Source organism: Manis pentadactyla, chromosome 4 (assembly GCF_030020395.1).
Source record: "Manis pentadactyla isolate mManPen7 chromosome 4, mManPen7.hap1, whole genome shotgun sequence".
Lineage (NCBI taxonomy): Eukaryota > Metazoa > Chordata > Mammalia > Pholidota > Manidae > Manis > Manis pentadactyla.
In genome coordinates this window covers 38,341,976-38,361,677 of record NC_080022.1, presented here as the reverse complement: position 1 = coordinate 38,361,677, position 19,702 = coordinate 38,341,976, and the positions used below count along the sequence as shown (strand labels likewise).

At 45.8% G+C, this 19,702-nt stretch overlaps 1 protein-coding gene across 2 annotated transcripts in view; it reads left to right on the top strand.

Moving 5' to 3' along the window:
• Positions 1-19,702, top strand: part of AGBL4 (AGBL carboxypeptidase 4) — a 1,371,246-nt gene that overhangs the window by 1,317,709 nt on the left and 33,835 nt on the right. For both annotated transcript variants that reach the window (XM_057500192.1, XM_036892951.2), the window contains exons 10-11: positions 2,880-3,032; positions 6,032-6,194. In XM_057500192.1, coding sequence (XP_057356175.1) covers positions 2,880-3,032; positions 6,032-6,194 — 316 coding nt within the window. The remainder of the gene's footprint in view (positions 1-2,879; positions 3,033-6,031; positions 6,195-19,702) is intronic.

The following is a 19,702-nucleotide window of genomic DNA, read 5'->3' as shown; positions in this document are numbered from 1 at the left end:
GTCAGTGGGAAAAAGATGCACAATTTGGTAAATGATGTGGGACAATAAAGTTTAATCCTTACCTCACACCCTACACCCATGTAAATTAAAATTGAAATGAAATATTTAGACATAAAAATTATAAAACTAATAGAAGAAACATTGAAAGAATTCAACCCAGAAGGCACAAAAGAAAAGATCAACATATCTGTGTAAAAAATTAGCATTTAAAAATTTTTGTATGGAAAAAAGTAGTAGCAGAAGTAAAGTAAAAAGACAATGACAAACTGAGCAAAAATATTTTCATGCTATACCTAAAGGCCAACAATCCGAGTTTTTAAGATAGGCAAAGGAAATGAACAGTTAACTCAGAAAAGAAAGTGCAAATAGTCCTTAAGCATATGAAAAGTTACTTAACCATATTATAATACTAAGAGAAATTCAGATTAAAACTAATCTTACATATTGTTTTTCATCCATCAAACTAGCAAATCTCAAAAAGTTTTGATTCCACTCATGTCTTTAAGGTAATTGAGAAAGAGACATTGTAAACATTGCTGGGAGTTTATGTTGGTCCTTTAAGGAGGTCAGCCTGTCTATATTGATCAGAATTGCAAATGCACAGAGGACCCAGAAATTCTACTTCCAGGAATTATACTACATATGATTGTATATGTGTGAAACAGTGTATATGCAGAGTCAATCATTAAGATACTGTTTATAACAGGCAAAGATTGGAAATAAAAGTCCATCAATAGGGGACTAGTTAGTTTGTATATGGCTGTTAGAAAGAATGAGGTAACTTTTTATGTACTGGGAAAAAAAGTTACCTCCAAGACACGTTAAGAAACAAAGCAGATCTGAGCAGTGCGCTTTGTGAGCTGCCACCTGTGTGTGTTGGGAGGAAGCGGAAGGGATGTTTACTTGTTTGTGCAGAAACCGCCTCTGGAGGGCTACCTGAGAACTGAAAGAACCTCAGTTGCCTCTGGAGAGTGGACCTGGTGCCAGTGGCGGAAGGGAGCTTTTTCAGAGTAAACACTTTCATGTCTTTCTGACTTTCAAACCATGTAAACAATCAGTATAACTCACCTGCTGGTTATTTAAAGTGAAAATCATATTGGGTGCCAGATGTCAGGATGGGGCAGTGGAAACCACTCCAGAATGGTTTTCAGAAAAGCCAGGTTCTGGTTCTTGCTCCTTAATGAACTTGCTGGCTGGCCTTGGTGAAGCAATGTCCCACTCAGGGCTGATCCAGGAAAGGTCAGAGAAGCTGGTTTTCAAGGCCCTCTCTAGCTCCAACATCGAGAGATACATAAATTGCAGTTTTTCCTTGCACATTTCTTAAGGCATCTCTCTTGCCTCTGCAGCTCATCAAAAAAGCTCAGAGAAAAAGACAGACAATTGAAGAAAATAAAATTGCAAAGATGACTTGTATAGGGCTCCTGTGGAATCATTGTGTATTCCACCTCCAAAGCTGAAAATGAGGAGGTTAATATCACACAGAGCAGTGCGTCTTGTCTCTCTCAAAAGACAGCTTATGCTTCCCAGAGAACTGCGAGCTTGGCAAGACGTGATTTTTCATTCCAACACTGAGGCAAATGAAATGACAGTCATCAGGCCCACATTCCAAAAAGCAACAAGGTTTTCATTTGGTTTGAACTTCATTTGATAGTGTCCCAAGGAGGGAGAATCCCTGTAAGCATGGACTTTGCTTCTTCTCCAGGACCACAGGCTGGAAAGGGGATGGCAAGGTGGCCAGATTTTGCTTTGACTGCTCCTGGTGTTGGCCATGGGTGGTGATCAGTTAGCTTGCTGGGAGTCAGGGGACCTGGGTTTCAGTCCCAGTTTTGCCATGAGCTTGGACAAGTCCCTTCCCTATCTGGGGTCTCTGTTCTCAGAAGGGATTAATAGATATAAATTTGGATGATATGTAGGAAGAGGAGTTCAGATTTGAGGGACGTTGAAGATGTAAGGGCCTAAAAGTTCCCCAACTCCTGCCAGTCCATTGTGATGCCCACAGCTATCTCTCTGGAGTTATTTATTCAGTTTTTCTGCATAAAGCTACCGAGCATCCTTCCCATACAGGCACTACACTCTTTACAGACAGAGACCCTGCCTTCAGGGAGCTCGTAGATGGAATTGTTAATAAGTAACACCATATAAAGCTAGGGAATGCCTTCAATATGTGTAAGTAGAGAGCAGGACAGTACTGTGGGGAGTAGGTATGGCATCATGAAATGAGAGTAAATAAAAGAATTAACTAAGGTGTTACACATAAACTACCCAGAATGGTGCCTGACATGCATTAAATATGTAGTAAGTGATAGTAATTATAATTGCACTATTTGAGTCCCACTACAACTTTCTGAGGTTGGAATTTAACATACCCACTTTTCAAATAAGAAAGCTGAGGCTCCAAGTGGGACTGTGATTAACCCCATATTCCTCAGCTAGAAATGGCCCAGTAGGGGCAAAACCCTAAGCAGACCAATGTGCATAAAATGGTGTTACCTGAAGGTATTTCTCATTAATTAGAAAAACAAATTTTGTTAATGCCTTTAGTGTGAATGTAGTAACTATTCTGGGTAAGTAACATCAGGACTTAAATCAACACAACAAAAATGAGATGTTAATGGTAGTGGGCCCAGACCCTGAGGTCAGATGGGTGTTAAAAGTAAAGAAAAATTGATCCTTACTGCTCTCTACCCCTCCAACCCCATTGTATTTCGTTGATAAATCTGCTGACTCAAGGTCAGCTCTAAAGGAAGCTCACGTGCACGCATAAGTGCGTGCATGCATGCGTGTGCATGTGTGTGTGAGCGTGCGTGCTTAGTGTCTGGTCCCTGTAAGGCACATTCTGTGGCCTTAGACTGGTCATTTGTTATTCTTCATCTCAACAGAAAACAAGTCTGGAGTTTTACATTGACATCCACGCCCACTCCACCATGATGAATGGCTTCATGTATGGCAACATCTTTGAAGATGAGGAGCGGTTCCAGAGGCAGGCCGTTTTCCCCAAGCTCCTCTGCCAGAACGCTGAGGACTTCTCCTATGTACGCCAGGAATTCTCTCGGCCAGCGCCTGCTCCCCACTCCCTCCCAGGGCCTCCCACTCTTTCTCCTCATTCAGTTCAGTTTGATTTAACATTTACCAACACCTACTCTGTGCCAGGTCTTGCGTGGGTGATAGAGGTAAACAGGCTATGCCCATGCCCTCAAGCAGCACATCACCAGTCAAGAGGAAGACTCTAGAAAGGTAGCAGTGGATCTGTCTGAGGAGCTGGCATTTGGTTAGTTGGTCTGACTCCAGCATTAACAAGGGGAGAGACTTGCTACATACCCACCATTTGCCAGATCCCACCCCAGGGTATTCTTGCACCTACCTCAGTTCTTTTAGTAAGAGCCAAACATATCTGCTGAATGGGATCATATACTCATCATTCTCTTCCTCCATTACCCTTTCTGGGCCTCAGTTTCTTTGTCAGCAATTTGCTGGTGATGATTTTCTGCCCTGTGTGCATCACAGCTTCCTGGAGGGACAAATGCAGTAATAGATATGAAAGTACTTTGCAGGCAGTAAAGACCTCAGCAGACTCCAGAGACTGTGGTTGTTAGTACCCACCTCACAAGCCGAGGAGGACTGGAGAGGCTGTGGACTGGCAGTTAGAATAATTTGCAGCAAAAAACAATATTGGAAAGGGCAGGGAGAGAAGATAAGGGGGAATCAGCATGTGATATGGAGACATGGGAGAGAGTTTTGTACATTTTCCTTTGTTTTGATACTAAATCTCTGAGGCCTGTTATTTCCATGTGGCCAGAGGGGGAGAGGCCCACAAAGGTCATAGCAATTTTTGAAGTTGATGAGCTGAAAACTTGCCTGCCCATTGCTTCAGGCCTGGACATTAGTGGAGATGATGCATTTCTCCATAAGGTAAGATGCACTTTGAATCCCAAAGTTTTGAATGCCAGGCCAGGAAAGGAGCTGGGATAATATTTAGGCCAGTTACCTTTCACACCCAGGAGAATCCCATATCTCAGAGAAGCTGAGTCATCTGCAGCAGCCACTCAGACCTTGGTGGTAGAATCAGAATTGGTAGGTCCCCATTTGCAGCTCCGAGATAAAAACAACCATGCTTTTTTCTATAGGAATCTCTATAGGATGACCAGCCCTTGTCTTTTTGAAACCACTCCAATTTCAGAGCGGACTGTAGGCTCCTGGATCCAGGTTCCCTGGGGGACTGGGCCCCAGGCCACAGAGACCCTCATGGGGTGAGGTTTCCAAGGCCTACAAAAGGGGCATAGTCTGGGAGTTTTACTTCTGGCCTTGATGATGGTGTTCCTGCATTTCAGCCCCACTAAGAACTCAGGGCCAGGGTCAAGATCACCTGTCCTAATATAGTCTTTGTCTCCCCTCTCCTCTGATGCTCAGTACGCAACTCTAAAATGAGAGTTGGATTTTACTACATGAATTCAAGGGTCCTTTCAGATCTGACTTCTAATTTTCTGATCCTTTTCTTTACCTCAAAATGCACACACACACACACACACACACACACACACACACACACAGAATTTATCTTTCTTTAAATGTCTTTATATATATCTGTCTCATTTTGCTGTTTTCTTTATACCTTTTCCCCTCCCTCTTTTTCTTCTTTTATACACTGCTGAACAAGCACACATTCTCTTATTAAAACTCAGTCTCCTGTGGTACATATATGCAATGGAATATTACTCAGCCAGAAAGAAGAGAAAGAATGAAATCTTGCCATTTGCAGCCACATGGATGGACCTAGAGGGTATTGTGCTAAGCAAAATAAGTCAGACAGGGAAAGACAAATACCATGATTTCACTTATACATGGAATGTAAAAAAGCAAAACGAATGAACCAACGAAAAAATAGAAATAGATTTGTAAACACAAAGAACAGACTGGTGGTTCCCAGAGAGGAGGAAGCTGGGAGGATGGGCAAAATAGGTAATGGGGAGAAAGAGGGACAAACTTCCAATTATAAAATAAAGAAGTCATGGGGATGACAAGTACAGCATAGAGAATATAGTCAATAATACTGTAATATCTCTATATGGTGACAGGTGGTAAACACACTTACCATGGTGAGCATTTTGAATTCACTACATTGCACACCAGAAACGAATACAGTATGTCCACTATACTTCCATTAGAAAAGAAGATTTAAGAAAAACCCACAGTCTTCATTTACTCAGATATCCATGGGCTAGCATACAACACCTGTCTAACCTCAAGTGAACTGACCCTCACTATTCTGTGAAAGAGACGCCATCACTTCCACTTTACAGATGAGGAAATTGAGGCTTAAACAAATAAGGCAAGTTTCCTAACAGCTCGCATATTTCCAAACAGAGGACCCAGACAGTGACCTGGTGCTCTTTCCTCCCTGTGTTCACTGTGGTGGGTGCCGCTGACACCCTAGTAAATTAGCAGCCATGCTCCCTACTCTTTGGTGAGGCAGGACATGAGTCAAGCTATCCCTGACGGAGAGGGAGCATTGTGAGGAAGTGTTGGGGCACCTGGAACCATGAAGTCCTGGGTTCAAATCAGAAATGTATCACTTACTTGCTCCACCTCTGTGAGCTTCGGTGTCCTCACCTTAGTGGGCAAAATCCCAATACCTTCTTCAGGGGGTTGTTTGGAAGCCTAAATGAGATACTACATGGGAAACAGTATCATGAAGTTGAAAGCACTGCCCAAATTTAATTCAGATTTGAGTTCTGATTATCATCATAATATAATTGTTCTCTGTCTACTTTTCCTTGCTCCATCTGTCCCCATTCAAATTTCCACAAGTATTTGTTAAATGGCAGTTACTGTACCCTAAGAACTCTGCTGAATGCTTTCATTAATTATGTTTGTTTATTTAATCTGTCCCCATAATAATCCTGTGATGTGGGATTAATATTCTACTTTTCAGATGAGGATGCTGAGACCCAGAGGTATTGTACGATTTGCTCAAGGTGCGGTGGCCCATTGGTACCCAGCCCTGATTCTGTCCTGCATGCTTACTCTTTCACAGTCCAGCACATCCTTCAACCGGGATGCCGTGAAGGCTGGAACTGGCCGTCGCTTCCTTGGTGGGCTCCTGGACCACACTTCCTACTGCTATACCCTAGAAGTCTCCTTCTACAGCTACATCATTGGGGGCACCACAGCTGCTGTGCCCTACACTGAGGAAGCCTGTATCCTTGGCAGGTCCCCCCAGCCTTGGGCCAGCCTGCGTCCAGCTGAGATTCGGGTTTACTAGACAGGTCAGGAACATGGTCTCCGGCTCAGGTAAGGCATGAGACTCTGAGGTGAGGCTGGAGGTGGCTGCTTCTGCTGGTGGCATCTTTGGATGGTCCTCTTTGCCTCTTGTCCTTCTGATGTACACTCCCTCCCAATGGCCTCTACCTTACCTTATGTTGCTCCCATTTCCCCTCTGCTCCCTCATGAGGCTGTGGGTCTTCTGCCATCTGAGGTGTGTAAGTATGCAGGCTGGTTGACCAGCCCCAAGGCTTGAGGAAGACCTTGCTGGTCTCAACCACTCCTTCCTACCTGAGCACGTAAAACTACGTTTGCTCTTCCCATCTTCCATTTTCTGTATGCTTGTTCCCTCACTTTCTCTTCTCTCTACTCACTGTTTTCTCCTTTCACTTGTTTTTATTCTCTCTTTGCCCCCTCTCCTTCTCTCCCTCCCTCCCTCCTGTCTTATCTCTTCTTCACATCCTCTTTTCCGCCCTCTCTGTGCTTCATTCCCATCCTCCCTCTTAGCCTGTGCACATCTTTATCTCTGCTGTTGCATTTCCTTCCCCAAATTGCTTTCCCTCTTAGCTTCCTCATAAACGTTCTCCAACCCCCACCCCTCAGGCTTGTCATAAAGAAGTTAGAGTTAACTTTCTAACCTGCTTGAATTTTTAGGCATTATTCAATTACTATGGTTTCTTGAGCTTTGATTTTAATTTCAAGGTCACTGCAGAAGGATTGTGGCAGTTTCTGTTTTCCTTTATCCTTTTGTTTTCAGATTGACCCATTCCTCATTTCCTAACAATTTTCCCAGAGAAAGGATCACAGTTGACAGAAGAAAGGGAAAGGATGATATTGATTCTGTATATATACAGATTCTCTCTCCCCAGAAGTGGAAGCGCCCCTTTTAGATTTTATCCAGCCCTTGGGGAGTGTTTGTGCAGTTCCTGTCATGCTCTGTGCAGGAAAACATCCTTTCAGGTCAGGATGACTTACCATGACTTCAGTCTACCCAGTCAGTTACAGCCTAGTGGCTCGAGGGGGCATCCAGTTACCTAGCTGGGAACATGGAAGGCAGAGCAATGGCCCAGAGGGAGGATGAGCAATAGGCAGGCCGGGTGTTAGAGCAGTGTTCCATCCAGCAGAACACTGGAGAGATACTGGTAAGGATGGAGTCCCTTCCCTGAGGTCACCAGGACTAGACAGTCATCTCGAAGTCTGCTATAGTAACTATCTGGCTCAGCAAGGTCAAGGGAGTAAGCTCTGCTGTGAAACAGAGGACCCCCTGGCCATCTCTGCATGCCGCACTGCCCCTCCCCTCTCCCCAACATGACCACACACACACACAACACACACAAATGACAGTATGTGGCTCCTGACGCCTCTAAGATCTGCTGAATACTGTAATACATACAGAGGTCGCATTCCACGCTGCACCTGCTTTGCTGTCCCCTGATAGCATGGCAGAGGAGGTAGGCAGAGTTGCCTGGAAAAAGAGTTTGAGCATGTGCTCCAAAGGGGATTCCGCAACCCTTATTCACAGTGAGACGCAGTTCCCTCCAGACTCCTGCACTTCGTTTGTGGCTGGTTTCTGATGTCAAGTTGGATGGATTTTCCTTCCCTTTCACAGCACCTCTGACATTCTTTTGGTTGGAAGTAAAGGTGTTCTTCGTAGAATGCCCCTCCCTCGGCCCAGGCCCAGAGTTTCCTCCCTCAACACCCAGTCCTCATTCATCAAAAGTAAACATGCTGTTAGTACATGCCAGGAATCCTGCTAGGCACCCTGTGTGAAATACTGAAGGCCTGGTCCCTGACTCACAGAGCTTTCAGTCTACTCAGGAGACAGAAAAGGAGAAAAGTGATTATCATATTAGAGGTGGGTTCTGTGGTGGAGGAAGGAACCATCAGACACTTCCATTTAGATATTGAATGTCTGCCATAGCAAGATAAAGTTCTAAGCACAGTGAATGTAGCACAAAAATGTCTTTACCTGGGGGTAGAGGGAGACTCAAACACAATTTGGGAGGGTCAGGGAAGGATTCCCAGGGGAACTGACATCTAAGGTGAGTTTTTTGAGACTGAGTAGAAATTAGTCGGATCTGGTTGGGGTGGGTGTTGGAGGGAGGACTTCACAGCCAGAGGGGAGGAGGCAGGTGTGCTGCGTGAGCTGTGAGTGGTCCGGGTGCTGAAGGACTTCAGATGCAAGGGATGAGACTACAAAAGCAGGCTGTAAGAAATCTGAACTTGAAGATGTAGACAATGGAAAGCAATAGAAGGGTTTTAAATCACGGTGGAGAGCCACTCCGGCCACAGTGGGAAGAACAATTTGGAGGGGCCAAGACTACAGGAAGGGTCATGCCTTAGGAGGCAGCTGTGACACTCTGGGTGGGAGATGATTTAAGCCTAGAGTGGGTGGTGCCATGGGATATTTGGAATGTGGAACCAAGAAGACTTCTTAAGTGACTGGCTGGGTGCTAGTGGGGAGCAGGAGCTAGTGACTGGAGGAAGTTAAAGCTGAACAGTGCAGTTGTGCTCCAACTGAGCAGGCCGAAGTGCAGCGGGAGCCACCCCACCTTGTTTTGCCATCCAGGGGATGAGGAGAGGAACCTGAAATTGCACCAGGGAAGCTCAGGCCAATTCAGTACACATGACAGTGATTTAACCTGGTTCTTGTTTGAAATGCACTTTTTAAAACACTCATCTCATAACAGAGGGAGACTTCAGGCAGACAGGTTGTGTTCTTTGTTGGCTGCTGGCTCCGTGTCCTAATCAGAAGTAGAAATTACATGGTGTGATGGGAATGGCGATATGGTCTGGGAGGAAGTGTCCTCCAGAGAGGGAGTCAGGAGACGTGGATTCTGATGATAGCACCAGTGTCGTCCCAAAGAGCGCCCTTCAGCAGGTCCTGTAGCCTCCCCGAGGTGAGTTTCATTAGCTTCACACATGGACTACGAACCTTCCCGCTTTTCTAACCCCTGCTATGGGAATTAGACACTCATGCAGCGGTACAGTTTTAAGCAAGGAGAGCACACTTTCACTTCAGGCAAATCTGGGTTTGAATCCTAGCTCAGCCACTTACTAGATGTGTCACCTTGTGCCAGTTACACAATCTCACTGTCCTAATCTGTAACAGGAGGACATAATGATACCTAACCTCACGGAGTGACAGTGAAGTTTAATGAAATAATGTACTTGAGTATGCATTGTGAGCTTTAAATATTAAGTGACTCTCAGTTAAAACATTGAAAAGGTTTATGTGACTGTGAGTGAGGGCCGACATTTATGGTAAAGAAGGTAGTCATGGTCATTAGAGCAGGAGACCAGTGCTGTGTTGGCTGGTTTGTGGGACACAGGTCCTCTGTGGCTTCACCACAATCGAGGTTCTTGACCTCAGAATGCCAAGTGGCTCAAACAGTGGGGTGTGTATTTGCTGTGTTGGGGTTTTTTATATCTGTCATCCAAAGTACCCTTTTCCCAGCATCAGGGAAGTAGATAGAGGCCAATTGGTCACCCAGAGGATTCTGGCTGAGAGCAGGACCAGGGAGGGTCTAGGGAGGCAGAGAATCCTGAGAATATTTCACCCAGTCCCACCGCGGTGTTGTCAGCCTATCCACCAGAACATACATGTCTGTCCGTCTTATTTTTCTCCCTGACAAAGGACCAGCCAAACGAACCTTACCAGGGTCTTGCTTCCTGACTTCTCTTCACCACATCAGGGAAATAACAGCAATGCACACAGTCACCGATGCTTCCCTAGCTGTGTGACCTTGAGCTGGTTATCTCACCGCCCTGAGCCTGTTTCCCCACTGGTAAAATAAAAATAATAATGCTCACTTTGCCCAGTTATTGGAAGAGTGAAATGATGTAATATAATATAGCCCCAGTTCCCTGGCACTGCCAGCCAACCTGTCAGAGCTGTGGAATGAAATTACATGTGGACTTGATCTCCACTCTGCTGCCTTCCAGCTCTGATATTCTAAGCTTTTTCTGATTCTAAAATCTAAAATTTTTAAATTCCGTGCTTATAGATGAATTTATGATATTAAGAATCCACGATTCTGTTATTTGGTGACTCTTAAGACTGAGTGGTTCCATGAGCATAAGAGTTTCAGTCCATTAGGAGAAATCAGTATAAAGTGTTCTGGGTAACTGCTCAGGCCAAGCCAATAGGTACTTTTATTCTTTTAGTTAAGGGGTTCTTAATTGAGGGTTTTATGGATGGGCTTCGGGAAGAATCTATGAGCTATCTAAAATTCATGCAAAGCTACGAGGACAGATACGGAGCTAGTTCTCTTGGAGGAAGACTCATAACTTTCAATAGTATCTAAAAGGGGACATCCCCAGAGGTTCCTTCCCTGGCTGGCGGTCTCTGTCCGTGCCATGGCAGAGTCCTGGGTGTGAATTCTGCTTTGCATCCTTCTAGCTGAGGGCCTTAACCCATTTATATGGTGACTCTGTACCTCGGTTTCTTTATCTATGAAGTGAGGATAACGATTGCCTACCTCACGGGGTTGTTTTGGTGGTCACATGGTAGAATGTAGATAAATAACGGTGAGCACACTCAGGGCCATTAAATACTAGTTCCCTTGCCTTTCCTCCCTGTGGTTTGTTGTTTTTGTTGTGGTGGTGGAAAGATAAATTCCTGAGAAGTTTGGGCCATTCTTCAGCAAACCCTATTTACAATTTACTGGCCTGCCAAGTAATAAATATGCTCCCTTCAAACGATTTAAAAAAAAGAAAAGAATGAGAGAGAAAGGCTAAACTGGAATCATAAAATAACCCAGAGCTTCTCTGACCTTTGTTTATGGTCTGGTTATAAGCCAAAAGGAAATAGCTCTTTGACATAATGGATGAGGAAAACATTGGGAACAGAGGCCTTGGGTCTTGGGCAGACTGGTTTCCACACAGGCTTATTGCTGTGGACGTCTTAAAGTCAGAAAATTTTGGCTCTAGGTGAAGGGAATGGCTGGTATGGCCAAGAGAAGATGCAGAGATTTAGAATTCAGTTTATTGGCTTGGTCTTAATTCAGAGCCTATTATGCTCATTGCACTGGGTCCTCTGAAATGTACTATGGACATTGAAAATATAACTTATTTATTTAGTCATCCATCCAACAAGACTCATTAGGTACTAGAAACAGATGAATAAGGCAGGGCTCCTTCCTTCAAGAAGGAGAGTTTTAGGAGGAGGGAGAAAGGTAGAGATGGCAACAGTGCAGAAGGATAAATGCCCTGGCAGAGGGAAGCTCTGGTCGGGAAAGACACAAGAGTCATCTAACCCTGCAGAAGCAGTGGGAAGGGAGAGAAAGGAGAGACTTCCTGGAGAAGAGAAACCAGGGCTCAGACCTCCAGGATGAATGGGATGCAGGCAGGAGAAGAAGGAGTGGAGCAGTGTTCCTGGCCGAGGGAGACGTGCAGGAGAGAGCCCAGATGCCAGAGACAGGATGCGCATTCCCAGTGTTGGAGGGTGGTCAGAGCTGTGCCTGGGGCAGCGGGTGATAAATAATTATAGGCAGAGCCAGACCATAAAATGAAGCAGAATGATTTGTGAACTATGTAACAGGTACACTGAACAAGCAGTACTCACAGGGTACAATTATAAAATACTTTTGTCTCCCATTGACCCTAAAGATAGATGGATATAGATTATCAATATAGATCTAGACATATGAAAGCTCTGGCAGGCTCCATGACTTTCCAATCACTTTCAGGAAATTAAAAAGTTTTCTAATTAATTCTAGTCACAAAACAGTCTCAGTTCAGCAATGACTACTTCCAGTCCAGTCAAAACCATCAAACCTCTTTAAAGGAGAAACCTCCCCATCCTCTAGCTCAGGGCTGTCTCAAGCAGGCTGCTTGAACTGACTTCTGTTTCTCTGACTGGAGTTCCAGCCCTTTCTCCCATCTGGCTAATCCCAGATATCCCCCCTCCAAGGTTGAGCAAGATAAGGAAGATGAGGAAAAGGGTAGGAAATGTCTTAGGTGACATACTCTCATGAGATGGCGTGGGCGATCCCTTGTAAGCTTTGTCAGACCCACATTCCCCAGTGCTGGAGACCTGTTGATGTGGGCAAGTGCATCTGCTCAGGCCAGTTGTCCATGACCTTCTGTCCCTAGTAACCTGGTGGTTCACCTCTGTTGAGGCACTACGCCCTTCCAGTGGTCCTCTGCTCTGCAGGTGAGCTAAAGTTTGCAAAACTAGTTTTCTGGTTTTCTGCTTCAAGTCCTGCATGGTGGGTCCATACCTCACTTTGAAATGTGGTATCTATAGACTTGAGATCTCAACTAAAACCAAGACTGTGTTCTATTTTACTAACATGTGCTTATATCTAACAGGTAGGATTGAGTATTTTTGGTGATTGCTTGAGTGTGGAAGTAAAGGAAGAAATCAAGGAATGTGCCCAGTTTCCTGACTTGAACAACATGGTGGATGATAAAGCCAATAAAACTGTTGGAGAAGAGGGTTGGGGAGGAGAATATTTTGAGTTTTCCTTGAGATGTTGAGTGTAGGGGGCTCATGTGACATGCAGATGGAGAAGTTTGGTAGGCAGATGGCTGTATGGGCCTGAAGTTCTGGAGAGAGGCCTGGACTTTGGACAGGCTCATGATAGATTTTTCTACAAAGTAGTGTCATAGTGAAGGAAATGGTGCTTTCAAGGTAGGCTTCACCTTGAAGAGTTGGTGAAAAGAATGCTGGACTGAGAGTCAGATCCCAGTCATTCCAGTATGGCCTTTTGCCCCATCCTCCCCCTGTCACCCGCATTAGAGCTGTGTGACCTTGGTTAGATCACTTCACTTCTCTGACTAAAGCCTGATCCTAGGTAGATCTTCAGTGAATGTGAATGAATGGAAGGGAGGGAGGGAGGGAGGGAGGAAGGAAAGGGAAGGGAAAGGGGCGAGAAAGGGAAGGAAGCAGACCTCTCCAGTATCTGCTTAGTTGGCTCACTAAAAATACGATGAGCAATGTGATCTGAATTGCTCAGAGGAATTATCAGAATATGTATGTGTGCTGGGGAAGTGCTTGGATTTTCTTTCTTGGGGAGGAGGCTTCAGTTTTTAGGCAAAAGAGTAAGAAGCAGTCAGGTCTGACCTATTGGGTGGTATATAAAGATACCTAGGTACTTCCCAATTCCTGTTTGTCACTCCCAAGCTCAAGCCTTTGTTAAGACTCATAAGCAAAAAATGCTTCAATCAGAGGGCTCTGTGAACAGAAGACTAAACTGGACTGAAGCCTTTGGGTTTGTTTTTTTTCTCCACTATGCAGGCACAGACTAGAATTTGATCTTTAAATATGAACACTTACCGAATGACTGGCTGAATAAACGAATGGCTAAGAGTAGTGTAAATAAAGGTAAAAATAATAATATTGAGATGTGCTTCATGAGACCAGTCAGGATCCCTGCCATGGAGGATTGGCTTTGCCTCTAACTTGGCATGTGGGTTGTGAGAGGTCCATTCCCCATTGTGTCTGAATTTTCCTCTCTTTAGGTTAGAAGATGAAACAATATGACCTCCAGGTTTATTTGCAAATCATTAGACAGTTGGATAGATCATGGATGGATGGATAGATAGATAGGTTATAGATAGACAGGCAGGTGTAGAATCATTTGACTTTTGGCCTTTAAGTATCTCCATTTTACATTGAGGGAAACTAAAGCCCCAAAAAGTCAAATAACGTGCCCAGGGCCAACCTCTCAATTCTGGCTGTAGGCTTGGTCTCACCTTCCTCCCAATTCTACAGCCATCCCAGGTTCACTCTGTTTCCTGTAGGACCAAAGCCCTTTCCTGAACCCTACAGAGGATGGGACTTACCAGCCAGCCCTTGCCCATCCTCTAGTCCTGCTCTCTGTAACCCCCATCCCATCCTTGACCTGTCTGTAATTTCTGACCACCCAGATGCCACCCGGACCCTTTCTGTGGTGCCCGAGCTGAGCTGCCTAGCCCTTTGTGAACCATGTAGTGCCCCTACTGCCTCCCACCTCCAGATCAAAGTGCACCTCCTGCCCAGGCCTGGAGAACCAAAATGTCATTTACCCTCCCCCAGCCTTCCTCATCCCCACAAATGAGGTTTCTAAGGGTTTTATCTGCTGTTGTCAAGTTTATAGCCATAATTCGAAATGCTGTTAATATTACTGACAGCAGAGAGCTACAAATTACAAAGTTGTAAAGTTACTTTATGGTGATAACTGTCAGCCTTCACTAGCAGTGCTGCAGGCTCCATGGAAACCAAGTTGATGATGAAGAGAGTTGATATTGTTTCAGGATTATGGCTGTTAGCTGACAGCCAGAGAAATCCTGACTGGTTCTTAAATAATTTGAACCTGTTTGTTTATATTCATGTTCTTTGGCACACTTATGCACACACCTACTTGTGTTCCCATCCTCTTGTACAATGTGGAGAGAGCCCCCAAAGTGGAAGGACTTCATCCAAGGTCATTTCCAAACAGTGCAGATTTGGACCTAATTTTCAGCCCAAAGGACAAAGAGAGGGACTGTCAGCCACACTGTAGGTGTTCAATAAATAATCATTGAATGGATGAATGGTGGAAATGCTGGGAGGGCTTAGGCAGTATAAAGAGCAAAAGGGTTGAATAATTTCTGCCTTTAGAGTAAACAAATAAAACGAAAGCGTCTTTGGGGGTACTGATTTTGGGAATAAGGTTCCTGTGTATCAAAATGGTTTAGGCAACTTAGTTGACACTGCTGAGGTCCATATTCATCAACAAGGCAAATGTATCAACCATCCACCAAACACTGTCCTTATGCTGAAATTGATGCTGCCCGGCTGCAGTAACAGAGGCAGATTTCAGGAGCAAGGAAGTGCTGGCCTATCTTTGTCCTGCTGTATCACCAACCCCTGTGTTCATTGCTGGCCCCCTCTCTATGCAGGATGCTGAGAAAATGGTCATGGCCTGTGGAGGACTAGGGTGGGAAAGGAAGATAAAACTAGACTTACCAACTATCCAGATTTACCTGGTACAGAAGACTGCCAGTGCCAAAACCAGGACAGTCCTAAGCAAACTAAGATGCTTGGTCACCTGGGCCAAAGCTATGACCTATGAGGAACTGGTCAAGAAATTGGGGTATTTTCCTTGGAACAAGACATTTGGAGGCTTCGCTTCAGTCAAATTTCTAAAGAGCCATTGTAGAGCAAAGGGAGTAGATGTGTTCTCTGTGGCCCTAGAGGTCAGAATAAGGGCCACACAGAGAGAGGCAGCTCCAGTTTGAACCTCCGTGTGGGAGATAATGACAAGGCCACACTTAATCAGGGCAGCAGGAAGGCCCCTGAAGGGGCCCTGCAGGCAGAGAGTGGTGGGCACAGAGTCAGAGTGCTGCTTCTCTCTTTTGAGTGAGTGGGGGCCTTGGAGAGCAAGGTGAGGGGCGAGGCAGTGAGGAGGAGAGGGCTGGGGGAGCTAGTGGGTGGTTTCAGGGAGTGCGAGGGGCAGCGTGGGGGGTGGGGGAGGAGCATTCAGCTTGGACCAGCGTCCCACCACCTCACCAAGTCGCACTCACACCTCCTGCCTCCTTCCCACTCTTTTCATCCTTAAAAGGCCCTGCTGCCTGGGAGACTGATTCTGAAGTAAGTCAAAGGGTGCCCCTCTTCCTGATTCCCTTAGGAAACCAACAGGCCCCATTTCTCAGAGGTTTGAGGTATCCCCGTGACCAGAGGTTTGGGGAATCTCCTGCTGGCATCATTGCATAATGGCCAGTGTTCCATTGCGAGATTCATGAGCCCTGGACTTCTGGTCCCCACCACTGACTTGCTGTGTGATCTTGAGCAAATCACTAGCCCTCCCTGGATCCTACTTTCCCTCTGTGAAATGAAGGATTTGAACAAAGGGCCTGCATTCTCCAGGCCTCATTCAAAGGGGACTATTTAACTTGGATCTAACTTATGTTTATTGAATATCTGGAGGTACTGGACACAGTCTTCTTTAGGATTTTGTCAAACCCCTGAGGGCACAGGCCATTCTCCACAGGACCACCAACCCTCCCTCCTTCCAGAAAGACCTAGAACCAGCACCTCCAACCTCACTTTTCCAAGCAGCAGGCTGTATGCCTAGCAAGACATGTCGCTTGTCAGGTTTCTTTTCCATCAATATTTTCCTCAAGATGATAAATGTCCTGCCAATAAGAGGAGGCAGCTGCCAACTCTGTCCGAGACAAGGGCCTTTAGCTGGGGTTGTGGCCGTGCTCAGCTTGTTGATGTGTCTTGAGAGGCAGGAGGTGGGAGTCACGGCTGGGAGGATGAAAGACGGAACTCAGAGGGAGCAGGTATCAGAGCCTCTGCTCTCAGTCTATGCAGATTTTGCCATGAGGCAGTGGAGAGGAGAGAGAAGACAGAGGATGTATGGATTTCAGTTTGAAACAAAATGTATTTACGGTATTTACAGAGTTCCTACAGAATGCTAAGCCCTCAGTGGACTAGCAGGAAGGGAACAGCACTTATCAGTGTATAAAGTGTTTTCAGAGTCATTATGTTGGATGAGTATTATTGTCTGTATTTTATAAACAAAGAAGGTGCATTTTGTCTCTGAGTGCCTATCCTGAGCCACAACCAGTCCCCAGCTCCAGAAGTACCCAAACTGAGAGTTGGGTGGAGGGACCTGGTCAGGTGAGTTTATAGTGGCGGAACAATACCCTCCCAGAAGCTTGAATTCGTTTCTTCTGATATCAAATCCAAATCTGATTGACCTGCTAAAGGATACTTTCTTTGAAGAAGCCAGCCCTGTGGTCAGGGAACTAATAATAGCTGAGATGTAACAGATGCCATTGTTCAAGAAAAGAATATAAAAGGGCATGGCCTTTGGAGCCAGGTTCACCTGGGGACAGATCTTGACTCTGCTGTTCACTAGTTACATGACCTTGGGCAAGCGACCTAATCTCTCTGAGCCTCAATTTGCCCATCTCTAACAGTGATGATTATGAAACCTCACAGGGTTGTTGCAGGAGATATGAACATAAAACACATGCTTAGGTACCTAATAAATTACCTGGAACATGGTAGACATTCAATAAATGATAGTGTTATTATTACTCTTACTAGTAAAGTATTGAAATGGGGTGAAATCTAAGTAATCCATTTCTGGGCTATCAGGAAGAGATGAAATCAGTGCAGGCTGGAGGTTTCATGAAACTTTCCATGAAGGGTTCCTATGATTCTTCAATACCAATCCTCTTTAAATTGTGTTTGGAGTTCTCAGATATTCCAATGGTCAGACTCCATTATTTGTACTCATGTGCATAATTCAAAAATTTTACCAGGGCAGAGTCATTAATGATCATGCTCAGGGCTTAGTCTATGGTCAAGATCCATGATCGAGGCCACATCTGTCTGTGACAATGTTAGGTATTTGGTGCTCAGAGTCAGCATATGTAAGCCCTCCTTAATTCTGGTATTGAGGAAACATGTCACAATAAGGAGTTAACATCTTGGGTTCTCATCATGGGATGTAAGAATTGGAAGGTACAGCGATTTTTATATTTTTAATGTGGTCACAGACTACCAACACTCTCTGTGCCTCAGTTTCTCATTCTTCCTGCTGTGCCCACCTTGTGAATGGTTGCACACATCAACTGGCATAGTGTGTAAGAAATGGTTTTGAAAACTAGCCTGCCTGTGCTCACGGAAGGATTTGTTCTTGGTTAAGGGGAGCAGGGGGAGAGGAGACATGTCCTTCAGGACAGAAATCCAGAGAAGAGTAGGGGCAGGGCAGGGCCAGAGGAGTGTTGGGCTGGTGTAGAGGCAGCCAGGGGGACCCAAAGCAGTCCATTGCCCATCCCGTGTCTGCAGGGATGTGCCTGGGGACCTGGCTCCTTTGAAGAGGTGCTGGTAACCCCCTGATATGAGCAAGAGACTGGCTTCTCCTCCTGGCCTGATCCCTTGCCTCCTGCATGGCAGGGACCACCAGCTGAGGCACTGTTGCTCTTGCCTGAGGTTGAAGTGCCATCTCCTGGCCCCCAGGGTGCATGGCTGCCTTTGAGAGTCTAGCTTCCTCCCAGCAGAGAAACAGGAGGCTGCTGAATCTTTTGTCTGAGCTGTGAGCTGGGATCTGAGCTCTGGGGAACCTGAGCCACCTTTTGGGAGCAAAGAGAGTAGGGGCGCATGTCCCACTTCATACCCCACACTTCTCCTGGGTTTCAGGTTTCGGTTCCACACGGACATCCCTTCTCCCCACCTGTTTCTTTCTTCCCTCTTCTGTCTGTTGCACTTTCTCCTTTTGTCCATTTCTCTTTTTTGTCTATCTGACTCTCTCACATACACAGTCTCACACATATCTGTTTGTCCTCTCTCACCTCCTCCCCAACACCCTCTCCCCAACATCCCTGTTCCCCTCCCCTCCTTTCTACTGTTCCTTTCCATCTCTCTTCCTCCTTAGCTCTATTCCTCTCTTAAAGCAAATAGTGGAAATGTTTTGCACCCAAATCTGCACTTGACTGTGATGTTCTGGGTTTACATGATTCTGAGCGGGTCCTAGGTCTATGACTACATGACTGATGGTGATGGTGGGGATCAGACAGGGTGGGTGTGCAGGGGCTGGGCAGGCGGCTGGCCCCAGGGGCGGCCTCTGCGCTCCCTTCCCTGTCTGCTCACCTTGCGGCCCCGCTTTGCTGGCATGTCCATTCTCCTCTCTTCTCCAACCCTCCCTCCCTTCTCCTCTCTGTCCTTGCCTCATACGTCAGCTGAAATTCAGATTCAAATATCATTTGTTGAGTTTTTCAGAAAAGTGAGGATTTGACCTTCACCTTGAAGGAGCTGTCTTTCGGGGATCACTCTGCCGCCTCCGCAAGGCAGGCAGGGTGGCTCCTTGACAAAGTGTGTGATCCGGGCATGCAAACTGAGCTAAGGGACAACCAGAGGGTGTAAGAATGTTGAGGGGAATCTCTCTTCTCAGTGTGTCCTATGGAAAAGGTTTGTGGTGAGGAAGGATTCATCTCACAAAGCCCCACATGACTGGTGTATATGTCTGTGGGCCAGTTATTTTGATTTGCTTGCTCATTTATTTACCCCTTGTGCTAATTACAGTGAAACCACATGCCACAATAAAGCACCACAAAGCATTTCCCAGCACTGAGCTCTTAGGGAACATCTCACCTAGGGGCCCATGTTGGGATAAGTGACCTCTGGCCTCTTACACATTCCTTCAGCATCTCCACCCACCCACCAGTGTCATGAGGTTGCCTGTCATAGTGTCCCCTGATGAAAACCCAAGGACAGTTGCAAAACACACTCCAGGCTCCCAGCTGCCTGAGGTCTAGCTGACTGCCACACTAACACAGGCTGCCTCTTCCCCACCGTCCTCAGGGGATGATGCATCTCTCAGCCCAGCCATGTAGAAACTCAGACACCAGCTGATCGAGGCTCAGCCAAAAGTCAGGACTGTAGCTGTTTGAGCCAGTGTAGTTCAGTGGTTAAGAGCCCAGTTTCTGCAATCATATAGACCTGGTTTCGCATCCTAGCTCT